At 37.1% G+C, this 14,400-nt stretch overlaps 1 protein-coding gene across 12 annotated transcripts in view; it reads left to right on the top strand.

Moving 5' to 3' along the window:
- Positions 1-9,823, top strand: part of LOC119476842 (nesprin-2-like) — an 85,253-nt gene extending 75,430 nt beyond the window's left edge. For 10 of the 12 annotated variants that reach the window (XM_037750412.1, XM_037750411.1, XM_037750410.1 and 7 more), the window contains 15 exons: positions 210-400; positions 805-955; positions 1,418-1,600; positions 1,752-1,889; positions 2,200-2,391; positions 2,538-2,829; positions 3,822-3,890; positions 5,997-6,124; positions 6,303-6,429; positions 6,791-6,993; positions 7,076-7,252; positions 7,438-7,566; positions 7,658-7,849; positions 8,399-8,472; positions 8,661-9,823. In XM_037750412.1, coding sequence (XP_037606340.1) covers positions 210-400; positions 805-955; positions 1,418-1,600; positions 1,752-1,889; positions 2,200-2,391; positions 2,538-2,829; positions 3,822-3,890; positions 5,997-6,124; positions 6,303-6,429; positions 6,791-6,993; positions 7,076-7,252; positions 7,438-7,566; positions 7,658-7,849; positions 8,399-8,472; positions 8,661-8,868 — 2,454 coding nt within the window. In that variant the 3' untranslated portion in view covers positions 8,869-9,823. The remainder of the gene's footprint in view (positions 1-209; positions 401-804; positions 956-1,417; positions 1,601-1,751; positions 1,890-2,199; positions 2,392-2,537; positions 2,830-3,821; positions 3,891-5,996; positions 6,125-6,302; positions 6,430-6,790; positions 6,994-7,075; positions 7,253-7,437; positions 7,567-7,657; positions 7,850-8,398; positions 8,473-8,660) is intronic. The other 2 variants (XM_037750419.1, XM_037750414.1) reach the window with 1 other exon arrangement.
- The last annotated feature ends 4,577 nt before the right edge of the window (positions 9,824-14,400 follow it).

Below are 14,400 nucleotides of genomic sequence, written 5' to 3'. Positions count from 1 at the left end.
CTTTTAGTTTTTCTGCTCCACTGTCACTCCCACTCACTCTTTGTCTCTTTATAATTAATAATTCATATCTGTCCTTTGTTTAATTTTGGGAGTGGGTGGTCTCATGCAGAGAGCTCCTGTCTTCCATCTGTATGTCTGTGGACTGATGTTTAGCACATGGTGTCACTGATGTGACGTCTGTCTTCATGTCCGTCCATGTGTCTGTTCAGGAGCTGCAGAGGGACATCGAGCAGCATACGGAGGGCGTAGCGTCGGTGCTCAGTCTGTGCGACGTTTTGCTGCGGGACGAAGATGCTGCTGGCGGCACCGAGGCGGAGAGCGACTCCCTGCAGGAGACCAGCCACAGCCTGGACCAGCGCTGGAGGGCCATCTGCACCCTGGCTCTGGACAGGAGGCTCAGGTAGGAACTAAAACCCCCACACACAGATACACTGTATGGTGTCCTCACACTTTTCACCTCATATAAATAAGTCACATCAGTGCAAGATCAAGTTTTCAAGATGTTACACAATAGGAGGAACATATGATTTAAATAAACACCTCAACACATCAATAATATCTGCCCATTTAGTTAATTTCTAATCAAATCAATCACTACAATTAAGTTTAAACATGTTGATTAAGAACTTTTATTTAATGCTTCAAATTTCAAAAACTCAAAAGATTGCAGATGATTAATGATGGCACTGTTTTTTCAAGATCCAGGCAATGCTTGTATGTAAAAACATCCACTTATTGGTTAGAAAAGCCTTCATCAGCGTCACAGAATAACTGTAATAACTCAAGTACGATTTCTCCCTGTAGGATCGAGGAGACGTGGAGACTCTGGTGCAAGTTCCTCGAAGACTACTCGCGGTTTGAGGATTGGCTCAAGATCGCCGAGCGCACCGCTGCCAACCCCAACTCTGCAGACGTCCTTTATACTGTCGCCAAGGAGGAGCTCAAGAAGTTCGAGGTCAGTTGTGAGGTCGGCAGACGGAACAGAGTTGAAATAGCTGTTTTGATTTGCTTGTTGGTTTTGTGAAAGAGAAATATTCTCATTGTTCTGCGTTCAATTTCATGTGACTGAATTCATGAATCTTAAACTGTTGACTTGACGGACTTCTATTGCACGACCAAAACTGTCCTCCTCATTTTAGTTTTTCTTTCTTTAAAATTACTTAACTGATTAATTGATTTTCAAAATTGATACGGAATAATTATGGTCGACCAACTCATATTTTAATCTACTAGTCGTGTCAGCTCTATTTGACATTATGAGAAGGAGGAGGGTGAGTCACACACAACTAGAAGAAAAACAGGCAAATGGAATAAACAAAAGCAATGTGTTCACAAGACTTGTTATAATATTTGGAGCAGTAATCCCATTTTGTTACTCTGTAACACGGTTCATCCCATCTTCCTTTGTTCTTTTTAGGGTTTCCAAAGGCAGGTTCATGAGCGGCTGACCCAGCTGGAACTGGTCAACAACCAGTACCGCCGCCTGGCCAGAGAGAACCGCACTGACCGAGCGAGCCAGCTCAAAGCCATGGTCCACGAAGGCAACCGGCGCTGGGACGCCCTGCACCGCAGAGTGGCTGCCATCCTCCGCAGACTCAAGGTACAGGACAGGACAGAGGGCATGATAGGCGCTGACCAGGAACCATATAGTTTCCACAATTTATGTTATTTTTCCTGTCATCACTCTGCTGTTATGTATGTCCAAAAATCATACTGTCTTTTCTCTCTCTACTTCTTCACCTTTCTCTCAGTATTTCACCAGCCAGAGGGAGGACTTTGAAGGCACCAGGGAGAGCATGGTGGTGTGGCTGACCGAGCTAGACCTGCAGCTCACCAACGTGGAACACTTCTCAGAGAGCGACGTCCATCACAAGATCCAGCAGCTCAATGTGAGGACATACTGTAACACACATAGACACTTGTAGCGACCGCACAAACAAAACCTCTCCTCAGTTCAGTTTTCATTTTGATTTGTCTGATTTTAAGCCTTTATTTCTTCTCGAGGAGAAATGATCTACGACCAAAATGTCGTTTGGAAAACAATATTTCTCCAGCCAGTTCTCTTGGTGCTTACATCTTGCAGCCATTAGAAGAGCTGCATGTTAAGACGGTTAAGGCACTGACTTCAGTTTTTAAATTATGGGTCATAGTTCATTTACCATCTCTGTTCATCCAACCAACCAATCCTCTTTCCTGCAGAGTTTCCAGAAGGAGATCACCCTGAACACAGAGCGCATTGACGGGCTGATAGTGTTTGGAGAGGGTCTGATCCAGAAGAGCTCACCGCAGGATGCGGCCCTGATAGAGCACGAGCTGGAGGATCTGCACTCGTACTGCCAGGAGGTTTTCAGCAGACTAGTCCGTTTCCACCAGCGCCTCAGCCAGCCCCCGGTAAACTGGAGAACGCACACATACACTACATCCATTCTTCCGTTCATAACGTGATTTATGCAATGTTTCTCAAGATTATTTGGGGGATTTAATATAACTGTACTGTTCACACATCTGGCTGAATACTTATTATTTCTTCCCCTTAGCTGATCAAAGAAGAGCCAGAGCTCTCTGGTACCACCTTTTCCCTGGAGTCGAGCTTGGAGCTGATTGGCCGACCGTGGCTGGGACGGAGCCTGGGAAGCCTCCCGGCGACGCCCACCCACCTGCTGGCCTCTGCACTGGAGCGCTCGGGGCGGGAGACCCCGGTGAGCGTGGAATCCCTGCCGCTGGAGTGGGACCACACCGGAGACGTAGGGGGGTCATCGTCACATGAGGATGATGACGAGGAGGAGGAAGAAGATGAGGATGACAGAACTTACTTCAGTGCACTATCAGGTAGATTTACAGGAAAAACATATAGATTTATTGTACAGCAAGGATTCACAACTGTGATGTTTGAATGGTTGTTGCAAAGGAGATAAAAGGAGACTGGAAACACCAGAAGCCAGGGATTATATGACACCCAGGAACATTGGCATGAAATTTAGATTTAGTTTCTCCAGTCGCAATGCAAGTAAAGCTTTTGAATCCCTAAAAATGTTCCTGGGGTGGAAAAGGATTACTTCAGTTCTGCTGGTAGCAAAAAGATGTGATAAACATCTGATTTAATGGGATTTCTTTAAGATGTTAAAGGGATAGTTTCCATTCTTTGAAGTGGGGTTATATGAGGTACTTAAATATGGTCAGCGTATTACCTGTTATGCCTCCAGTTTGGAGAAAACAGACAGGAATTAGAGCACAAAAGCAAAGCGATGTGCTGCTGCGGACGAGGCCGGCAGCAAAACATATTTTAGCCACCTAAAAATATCAATATCAGTTTAAGTGTTCGCTATATTCAGAATAGCCCTTTCATAAGGGGAACTGAAGCCGTCACATCCATCTATACTCTCTTCAATGCCACCAGACTCCACTGACAAAAACAGCAATTTTACCAGCAACTTCTGTGTTCTGCGACGTAAAATTACTGTTTTTGTCAATGGAGTCTGGTGGCTTTGAAGAGCGCATAGATGGATGTAACGGCTTCAGGTCCACGTCGGAAATGGCTTTCTGATGGCAAAGTAATATTATAAAATAAATATATAAATAAACGTATATATTCTAAATAAAGCGTACACGTGCTGGTACTCTGTCTGTTTCTCCAAACTTGGAGCATGCAATACACTGACTATGGATAAGTAGCTCATATAACCCCACATCAAAACATCCCTACTATCCCTTTTAAAGCTAAAAGAGAAATGCCAAAATGTAACATCCATTTCAGACACACACACACACACTTAATCCCAGACATCCATACTCCTCTCGTCTGACCCCCTCTCTCCTCTCAGAGGGCGAGTTGACTGAGAGCCAGGAGGAGTTTGTCGAAGCCCCGGAGGCCCTACGAGCCTCCTCACCGGGTAGGCGAAAGAAAATCTTCACCTTCTGCTTAATAAATCCTCTCACGGCTCTTCACGGTGAAAGAAGTTTCCAACAAACATCTTCCAGCAGCTCATGTATCACTCTGTATATATATTTGCTTGTCGTGCTGTTGCTGCTGCTCCTGATACTTCCTGTAGCGGTGGTTTGGAAAATCCTTCAATGCCAACGCAAACACTTTCTACCTTTTTCCTTCTCCGTCTTTTTGTTTAGCGGGTATTCTTCATTTTAGACTCAGTGTGGTGTAAAAGGGCACTAACTGGCTAATGGGTAGGATACACAAAAAGCTGACAAAGCACTGGTAAGATATATTTTATTTTATTATTTTGGGGTCTCATATTTTCTTGTAAAATAGGACTTTAAGTGGCTCTGTACTTACACTGGTCTGATTTTGGTTAAACTTGTCACCAGCTGGTTTTATGATTTATACAGTGGCTGCATAAATTATATGTCGTTGGATATTTTTCAGCCTTCACGAGGATGGATCTCTCATTTATTTTTCCACACCTGCAGAATTTACATGTTTCTTTGCATGGGTCTTTCCCCACCAGTTGTGTTAATTTTAACCCCTTTTATCCTCCTCCAACATCCTGTCTTTTATCTTCCTCCCTTTTTCTTTCCACACTTTCTTCATCATTTTATCCACCTCATTAAACTCCTTCCTCACTTTGTTTTACCACCTTTCTGTCCCTCCACTTCACTCCTCCATTCATTTCTAGATACATCTACAATAACCCTAAATAAACAAGACCTTCTTTGACCTTCCACTGACTTTTTACACCGTCTCAGGCGGCATTTTGGGGGAGATCTGATTTATTGTTTTACTGCACAGAACAGCAAGAGTTTCATCATAATGTATTCACAGTAGGGCTGTCAAAGTTTCTTTAACACGACTTGCGATTTTAAGATTGTAGCAGGCTCAGTTTTAAATTGAGAGTGAAGACAGTCGCCATAGAGGCTAAATAACTCTCCAAACGTAGGCAAAATTTTGTCAAGGAAAAACTGTCATGGCTATTTTCAAAGGGGTCCCTTGACCTCTGACCTCCAGATATGTGAATGTAAATGGGTTCTATGGGTACCCACGAGTCTCCCCTTTACAGACATGCCCACTTTATGATAATCACATGCAGTTTTGGGGCAAGTCATAGTCAAGTCAGCACACTGACACACTGACAGCTGTTGTTGCCTGTTGGGCTTCAGTTTGCCATGTTATGATTTGAGCATATTTTTTATGCTAAATGCAGTACCTGTGAGGGTTTCTGGATCAATATTTGTCATTGTTTTGTGTTGTTAATTGATTTCCAATAATAAATATATACATACATTTGCATAAAGCAGAATATTTGCCCACTCCCATGTTGATAAGAGTATTAAATACTTGACAAATTTCCCTTTTAAGGTACATTTTGAACAGGTAAAAAATATGGACAATCATGTGATTAATCGCAATTAAATATTTTAATCGATTGACAGCCATAATCCATAGTTATTTTATTAATTTAATAACATACAAGTAGCATCTTTAAAACTTGTCGCCTTAATGGTTTAAGGACTGGTGTGAACTGGTTTCCGGCTGCTCTCTCTCTCCTGCTCAAACATGTGATGACATCATAATGTCCACACAGATAACAAGCTCTTCAGTTTCCTGGAGTGGGTGATTTATGCTTGGGTGGCATCTTTACCAAGTTTTGCAACTTGGAAGTTTTCATCACTTATCACCATAAATGTTCTTCCAGTGTCTGCATGTTTCCGTCAGAGGCATTAATTGAGTTGACAATAGTAAATTGTTCCACATGCCGTCACAGTTTTGATCCTGATGTTTTTAATCACTCAATAGAGAGCTGATATGTGTAATATGTTTTGCCAAAACCAAAAACTCCCACAAGGGAACATTCAGTACCTGAGAGTCTGATGACCTGCGTATAACGATCTGTCTCACTGACCAAGTAATTATCTGTCAACAAATTTAAAAGATACAGTACACCCAGATTAGAAGTTTTCTACGAAATACTATTAGTTTTGTTATAGCCGAGGGTGTTGTACATTAATGTCGGTTTAACTCTCGTTTTTTTGTTTTTGTGTTTCAGTTTCAAGCCGCTCTATGGCCGAGTCTCCAAGATGGAGATCACAAGGAGACGCAGGAACACAGCTGGACTCGGAGGGCCACACTGAGGCTCCACCCGCCCTCACCAGCACCCCTCTAAAGCAGGGCTATGTACGTTTCAACACTATCGCCCCAGTGGGTACAAGTAAACCAACACCAGTTAACCGGGGGGGGGGGATATGGACAGAAAACAATAACTGAAACATGAGTAGATGCTGTGTGTACAGTGTGTGCAGCCTGTTTGCAGCTCCAGCTGTCAATACTGAAAGTGTGTTTGTTGCGTCTGCAGCTGCGTCTCATGTCTCAGTGCAGCGGCAGCATCGAGAACCTTAAAAGAGTCTCGCTGATCCTGGATGATGAGGAGCAGCCGGAGGAGCTCGGTCTGACGGGACTCACTGCCTCAGACAAACAGTCAGGTGAGAGACATGCTGTGATTAAAGGCTTGATGTTCACTGTGATGGATTGCACAACCAAACATTTTCAACAGAGTGGCAATAAATTTGCAGATTACTAATGGGCCGGTTAAAAGAATAGAAAGCAATGGATGCCTGAAACAGCTGGAAAATGCATTTAAAGTTTAAACGAAATTCCAGATAACGTGCCAAGCGAGCCGGTTATTGTTGTGAAATAAACCCCTTCATGGCGATGCGGCATTCAGACACAAAGCAGGGTTTATTTACATTTACATTATCTCTTACATATTTAATAATGGTGAGTTTCTCAAAGCACCTTGTGACAAAAAAACTTCTACATTAGTTAATGTTTGTGCTCTCACAGGTGTGATTGAACGCTGGGAGCTGCACCAGGCTCAGTCCAGGAGCGACCTGCGCGCCGGCCCTCCGGAGCCCCGAGATCTCACATCTGACCTCGACGACATCACTTCCTGGTTGGAAAACGTGACCCCGGAGCTAGAGCGCTTCCGGCAGTCCGATCCAGCGGCCAGTATTGATGACATGGCAGCCAGAGCCAAAAAACTAAAGGTGAACTTTAAGATGAAATACTATAAAACAGATCTGATGATTCAGTTTTTGAGTTTTTATATTCATGGATGTTCTCTTGCAGGAGATGCAAAAGGTGTTTACTCGCTACAAGTCCATCATGCTCTCCGTCAACCTGCGAGCTCAGGGGGATGCAGAACTACAGGAGAGAGTGGCCGGTATGAACCGAGACTGGAGCCGAGCGTGTGCGGGCGTCCAGCAGTGGGACACCGATCTGAAGAAGACGCTGATGCGCTGTCAGGTGAGAAGAAAGTATTCATAATAGACTGTTATACGATGTTATACGCTTCGTTTTGATCGGACACTGACTTGTAATGAGGAGGGTCTTGGTGCAATTTGTATTTATAGTGGTGTACCACTCTGAAACTTGTCTTGCATAATGTTGCTTTAAGTAAAAGATCTAAATACTTCACCTTCTCCACACAGGAGTTCCATGAAACCCTCCATTCCCTGCTGCTGTGGCTGGCCCACGCAGAGAGCAGACGCTACGCAGTGGACATCAGTGACCCAGACACACCTGTCCAAGCCCTGCAACAACACCGCGGCACGCTCACAGTACGCAGATCATCATGTTTTTGTCGAGCGTTCACTTCCCTGCTGCTAGACCGCATCGTTAACCACCTCTTATGTTTGTTGTGGTTTGCAGGATCTGCAGGAGGAGCTGCAGGGCAGGCAGACTCAGCAGGCCTCCCTCCAGGCTCTGTGGTCTCAGCTGCAGCCTGAGGACGAGGCTGAGGAGAGCGTCGAGGCCCAGGAGAAGCTTCATGTGACGGGCAGCAAACTGGAGTCGCTGCTGAGGCATGTGGACCAGGACCTCGGCACCCTGCAGCAGCGTCTGGTGAGAGTTTAAACATAAAGGTTTCGTTTGTCATGTGGAGCTGCTGCCCTGAAGCTGTGATTTAAGTATTTTATAGACTTTATAGATTCAAAACAATATTGTTACCACAGGATATATACAGAGATCCTCGAGTTAATACATGAGAGCTAGAAACATAATCTTGTTCCCTATAGTATGCCTTAAAAAAGTCATAGTATAGTACATAGTTTCTCAATGTGCGGCCTGCGGACCAATGGAAAACTTGTATTTCCCCATTAGCTCAGTAGTTTAACACCCGGGTGTAAATGGACTTTTGCATAACGTTCTCAAGCAGTGGTCGTTTTTCAGATTACGTCAAATCTAGCAGGACTCCATAAATAAACCACACAGAATCCCATCATTCATCTATGCAATGATTCAATTCACACAAACTTTAGCATACAACCTCTTTAGACCAATATACATATTGAAAACTGACTTTTTAAAAGAATTTTTAAGAACTTTTGTACACCCTGTGTGTGTTGAAATAAGAGATGGTGAAACTTTAACATTTCTTTGTCTTTAATTCAGGATTGTGAGTCTGCATCAGGCGCCCAAGGCCAAAGCGCCTCTGCAGATCCAAAGAAAGGTTCCTCTACTCAAAGGTAAACAGAAAGACATCAGTATTTTGCCTTTTATTAATACAATGCTATTCAGTGGTGTTTTGAATCGTGATTTGTAGATGAAAAGTTCTCTTGATTGCTTTTTGAGTTATGTTCTTATCATTCAATAATGTGTGTGTTTTCTGTGTTCCTGTAATAAACTTTATCCACGTGTCTTGTGTGTCGTTCAGAGAGAAGAGGGACTCGTCCCCGCCTCGTTCCTTCTTCTACCGGGTCCTTCGTGCTGCCTTCCCCCTCCACCTCCTGCTCCTGTTCCTCCTGCTCCTCCCCTGTCTGATTCCCCAATCAGAGGGCGACCCCGGCTGTACTGGGGCCAACAACTTTGCTCGGTCCTTTTACCCCATGTTACGCTACACCAATGGCCCACCGCCCACCTGAGATAAAAAAAAGACTGAGAACATACTGAGAAACACAAAGCCACCTTTTTGTCCCACTGAAACACGTGAACGAACATGTTAAACAGTGATTGACTTCTAAAAAAAAGAAAAGTCCAAAGTGCAGAAATTGTACTTCTATTTGTTAATATTTGATCTTAGAACAGATTATATTTATTTCACAAACAAAACTACCCATTTAAATCAGGAAAAACACCACATGTGAACGGAAATGCTGATGTTTTAGTTTGATAATGCAAAGATCTGCAGCCTCTTGGAGATCTCTCCTTAAGGAGTGCCATTACATCGAGTGTCTTGACACTTGTGGAGGGGTAAAGCAGCATACATACTGTAGCAGTGGCAGTAAACAGGTAAGATAGTTTAAATATCCCTCAGCCACTATTGAAGCCAGCGAACATATTCCAGTGATTTCATTGGATAATAACAGGTGAAAGCCAAATAAGATGAAAAATCACTATTTTTCTTGCTTCCAAACACAGTATAATAATAACTGTAAACAAGTCCCAGCTTAGCTTTTATCAGATTTTTTAAATTAAAATGTGTACATTATCCTCATCATTTACATGTCATTTTATGAACTGTTGACATTTAATTTTGTGTAACTTGACCCTGCAAACAAAGCATGCTTGATCTATGTTTGTTACTGAACTCTTAAAAAGAAGTTTATTTTTCCAAGAAAAAACACTGGTTAAAATTTGTGATGTAATCTTTATAAAGCGAACCGTACAAAATTATGGCAGTTTTATACGAAATATTGTATGTTCATATTTTTTTAGATGCAATTTTTTTTGGAGTAGATTGTGAGCAGGCTGTTAAAACACTGTAGATTTAGCAGGATGATGTGTATGTACAAAATGTAATAATATAATGCTTATTTATAACATCAAACGGTGGATTTGTGCCCTTAATTTTCTGGTAGTAAACACTGATTGTCTTAATTCTGTTTACTCAGAGCATTTTTTTGTTTTGTTTTAAATGTTGCCTGTCATATCATAAAAAAGTTGTAGCATTGTAGGTCATAAAAAGTCATAAAGTCATAAAAAATCATACAAAAGTCATAATATAATTAGTATGATATATATAAAAGGTAAAACAAAAATTGTAATCTCATAGTATGTCGAAAAATGACATGAAAAAAAGTCATGTCGAAAAATTTCACAAAAAAAGTATAGTATGTCGAATAATTTCATGAAAAAAAAGACGTCGAAAAATTTCATGAAAAAAAGTAATGTCGAAATTTCATGAAAAAAAGTCATGTCGAAAAATTTCATGAAAAAAAATTGTCGAAACTTCATGAAAAAGTCATGTCGAAAAATTTCATGAAAAAAAGTCATGTCGAAAAATTTCACAAAAAGTCATAATATAGATGTCGAAAAATTTCATGAAAAAAAGACGTCGAAAAATTTCATGAAAAAAAAGTAGTCGAAACTTCATGAAAAAAAGTCATGTCAAAATTTCATGAAAAAAAAGTAGTCGAAACTTCTGAAAAAAATGTCATGTCGAAAAATTTCATGAAAAAAGTCATGTCGAAACTTCATGAAAAAACAGTCATGTCGAAAAATTTCATTAAAAGAAATTGTCGAAACTTTTCATGAAAAAGTCATGTCGAAAAATTTCATGAAAAAACGTCATGTCAAAAAATTTCACAGAAAAAGTCATAGTATAGTATGTAGAAAAATTTCATGAAAAAAAATCATGTCGAAACTTTTCATGAAAAAACAGTCGAAAAATTTCATGAAATAAAAGTAGTCGAAACTTCATGAAAAAAAAGTCATGTAGAAAAATTTCATGAAAAAAAGTCATGTTGAAAGATTTCACAAAAAAAGTCGTAGTATAGTATGTCGAAAAAATTTCATGAAAAAAAAGTCATGTCGAAACTTCATGAAAAAAAAGTCATGTCGAAAAATGTCATGAAAAAAAGTCATGTCGAAACTTTTCATGAAAAAAGTCGTCGAAAAATTTCATTAAAAAAAATTGTCGAAACTTTTCATGAAAAAGTCATATCGAAAAATTTCATTAAAAAAAATTGTCGAAACTTCATGAAAAAAAAGTCATGTAGAAAAATTTCATGAAAAAAAGTCATGTCGAAACTTTTCATGAAAAAACAGTCGAAAAATTTCATGAAATAAAAGTAGTCGAAACTTCATGAAAAAAAAGTCATGTAGAAAAATTTCATGAAAAAAAGTAGTCGAAACTTTTCATGAAAAAAAAGTAATGCAGAAAAATTTCATGAAAAAAAGTCATGTTGAAAAATTTCACAAAAAAAGTCATAGTATAGTATGTCGAAAAAATTCCATGAAAAAAAGTCATGTCAAAACTTTTCATGAAAAAAAAGTCATGTCGAAAAATTTCATGAAAAAAAGTAGTCGAAACTTCATGAAAAAAAAGTAATGCAGAAAAATTTCATGAAAAAAAGTCATGTTGAAAAATTTCACAAAAAAAGTCGTAGTATAGTATGTCGAAAAAATTTCATGAAAAAAAAGTCTTGTCGAAACTTCAGGAAAAAAAGTCATCGAAAAATGTCATTAAAAAAAATTGTCGAAACTTTTCATGAAAAAAAGTCATATCGAAAAATTTCATGAAAAAAAGTCATGTCGAAAAATTTCATGAAAAAAAGACGTCGGAAAATTTCATGAAAAAAAGTAATGTCGAAACTTTTCATGAAAAAAAAGTAATGTCGAAACTTTTCATGAAAAAAAGTAATGTCGAAAAATTTCATGAAAAAAAATTGTCGAAACTTTTCATGAAAAAAAAGTCATGTCCAAAAATTTCATGAAAAAAAGTCATGTCCAAAAATTTCATGAAAAAAGTCGTTGAAAAATTTCATGAAAAAAGTCGTAGTATAGTATGTTGAAAAAGTTCATGAAAAAAAGTCATGTCGAAATTGTTCATGAAAAAAAGTAATGTCGAAAAATTTCATGAAAAAAAATTGTCAAAACTTTTCATGAAAAAAAGTAATGTCGAAAAATTTCATGAAAAGTAATGTCGAAATATTTCATGAAAAAAAGTCATGTCGAAAAATTTCACAAAAAAAGTCATAGTATAGTATGTCGAAAAATTTCATGAAAAAAAGTCATGTCGAAAAATTTCATGAAAAAAAAGTAATGTCGAAACTTCATGAAAAAAGTCATGTCGAAAAATTTCATGAAAAAAGTCATGTCGAAACTTTTCATGAAAAAACAGTCAAAAAATTTCATGAAATAAAAGTAGTCGAAACTTTTCATGAAAAAAAAGTCATGTAGAAAAATTTCATGAAAAAAAATCATGTTGAAAAATTTCACAAAAAAAGTCGTAGTATAGTATGTCGAAAAAATTTCATGAAAAAAAGTCATGTCAAAACTTTTCATGAAAAAAAATTGTCGAAACTTCATGAAAAAAAGTCATGTCGAAAAATTTCATGAAAAAACGTCATGTCAAAAAATTTCACAGAAAAAGTCATGTCGAAAAATTTCATGAAAAAAAAATTGTCAAAACTTTTCATGAAAAAAAGTAATGTCGAAAAATTTCATGAAAAGTAATGTCGAAATATTTCATGAAAAAAAGTCATGTCGAAAAATTTCACAAAAAAAGTCATAGTATAGTATGTCGAAAAATTTCATGAAAAAAAGTCATGTCGAAAAATTTCATGAAAAAAAAGTAATGTCGAAACTTTTCATGAAAAAAGTCATGTCGAAAAATTTCATGAAAAAAAAGTCATGTCGAAACTTTTCATGAAAAAACAGTCAAAAAATTTCATGAAATAAAAGTAGTCGAAACTTTTCATGAAAAAAAAGTCATGTAGAAAAATTTCATGAAAAAAAATCATGTTGAAAAATTTCACAAAAAAAGTCGTAGTATAGTATGTCGAAAAAATTTCATGAAAAAAAGTCATGTCGAAACTTTTCATGAAAAAAAATTGTCGAAACTTCATGAAAAAAAGTCATGTCGAAAAATTTCATGAAAAAACGTCATGTCAAAAAATTTCACAGAAAAAGTCATGTCGAAAAATTTCATGAAAAAAAAATAGTCGAAACTTCATGAAAAAAAAGTCATGTAGAAAAATTTCATGAAAAAAAGTCATGTCGAAAAAATTTCATGAAAAAAAAGTCATGTCGAAAAATGTCATGAAAAAAAGTCATGTCGAAACTTTTCATGAAAAAACAGTCGTCGAAAAATTTCATTAAAAAAAATTGTCGAAACTTTTCATGAAAAAGTCATATCGAAAAATTTCATTAAAAAAAATTGTCGAAACTTTTCATGAAAAAAAGTCATATCGAAAAATTTCATGAAAAAAAGTCATGTCGAAAAATTTCACAAAAAAACTCATAGTATAGTATGTCGAAAAATTTCATGAAAAAAAGTCATGTCGAAACTTCATGAAAAAAAAGTCATGTCGAAAAATTTCATGAAAAAAAGTAGTCGAAACTTTTCATGAAAAAAAAGTAATGCAGAAAAATTTCATGAAAAAAAGTCATGTTGAAAAATTTCACAAAAAAAGTCATGTATGTCGAAAAAATTCCATGAAAAAAAGTCATGTCAAAACTTTTCATGAAAAAAAAGTCATGTCGAAAAATTTCATGAAAAAAAAGTAGTCGAAACTTCATGAAAAAAAAGTCTTGTCGAAACTTCATGAAAAAAAAGTCATGTCGAAAAATGTCATGAAAAAAAGTCATGTCGAAACTTTTCATGAAAAAACAGTCGTCGAAAAATTTCATTAAAAAAAATTGTCGAAACTTTTCATGAAAAAAAGTCATATCGAAACTTTTCATGAAAAAAAAGTAATGTCGAAACTTTTCATGAAAAAAAGTAATGTCGAAAAATTTCATGAAAAAAAATTGTCGAAACTTTTCATGAAAAAAAAGTCATGTCCAAAAATTTCATGAAAAAAAGTCATGTCCAAAAATTTCACAAAAAAAGTCATGTTGAAAAAGTTCATGAAAAAAAGTCATGTCGAAATTGTTCATGAAAAAAAGTAATGTCGAAAAATTTCATGAAAAAAAATTGTCGAAACTTTTCATGAAAAAAAGTAATGTCGAAAAATTTCATGAAAAGTAATGTCGAAAAATTTCATGAAAAAAAGTCATGTCGAAAAATTTCACAAAAAAGTCATGTCGAAAAATTTCATGAAAAAAAAGTCATGTTGAAAAATTTCATGAAAAAAGTCGTAGTATAGTATGTTGAAAAAGTTCATGAAAAAAAGTCATGTCGAAATTGTTCATGAAAAAAAAATCATGTCGAAAAATTTCATGGAAAAAAAAGTCATGTCGAAAAATTTCGTGAAAAAAAAGTCACGTCGAAACTTCATGAAAAAAAGGTCACGTCGAAAAATTTCATGAAAAAGTCATGTCGAAAAATTTCATGAAAAAAAATCAGTATAGTATGTGAAAAAAATGTATGGAAAAAAAAGTCATAGTATGTTGCGAAAAATGTCATCAAAAATGTCATAGTAAAGTATGTCGAAAAATGTCATGAAAAAAAAAAAAGTCATACCAATACATAAAATTTCATGGAATAAAGTCATACTATATATTATATT

Source organism: Sebastes umbrosus, chromosome 18, assembly GCF_015220745.1.
Source record: "Sebastes umbrosus isolate fSebUmb1 chromosome 18, fSebUmb1.pri, whole genome shotgun sequence".
In the NCBI taxonomy this organism is placed as follows: Eukaryota; Metazoa; Chordata; class Actinopteri; order Perciformes; family Sebastidae; genus Sebastes; species Sebastes umbrosus.
Note: the sequence above shows the minus strand (reverse complement) of the source record. Positions and strands in the feature narration are given on the sequence as shown.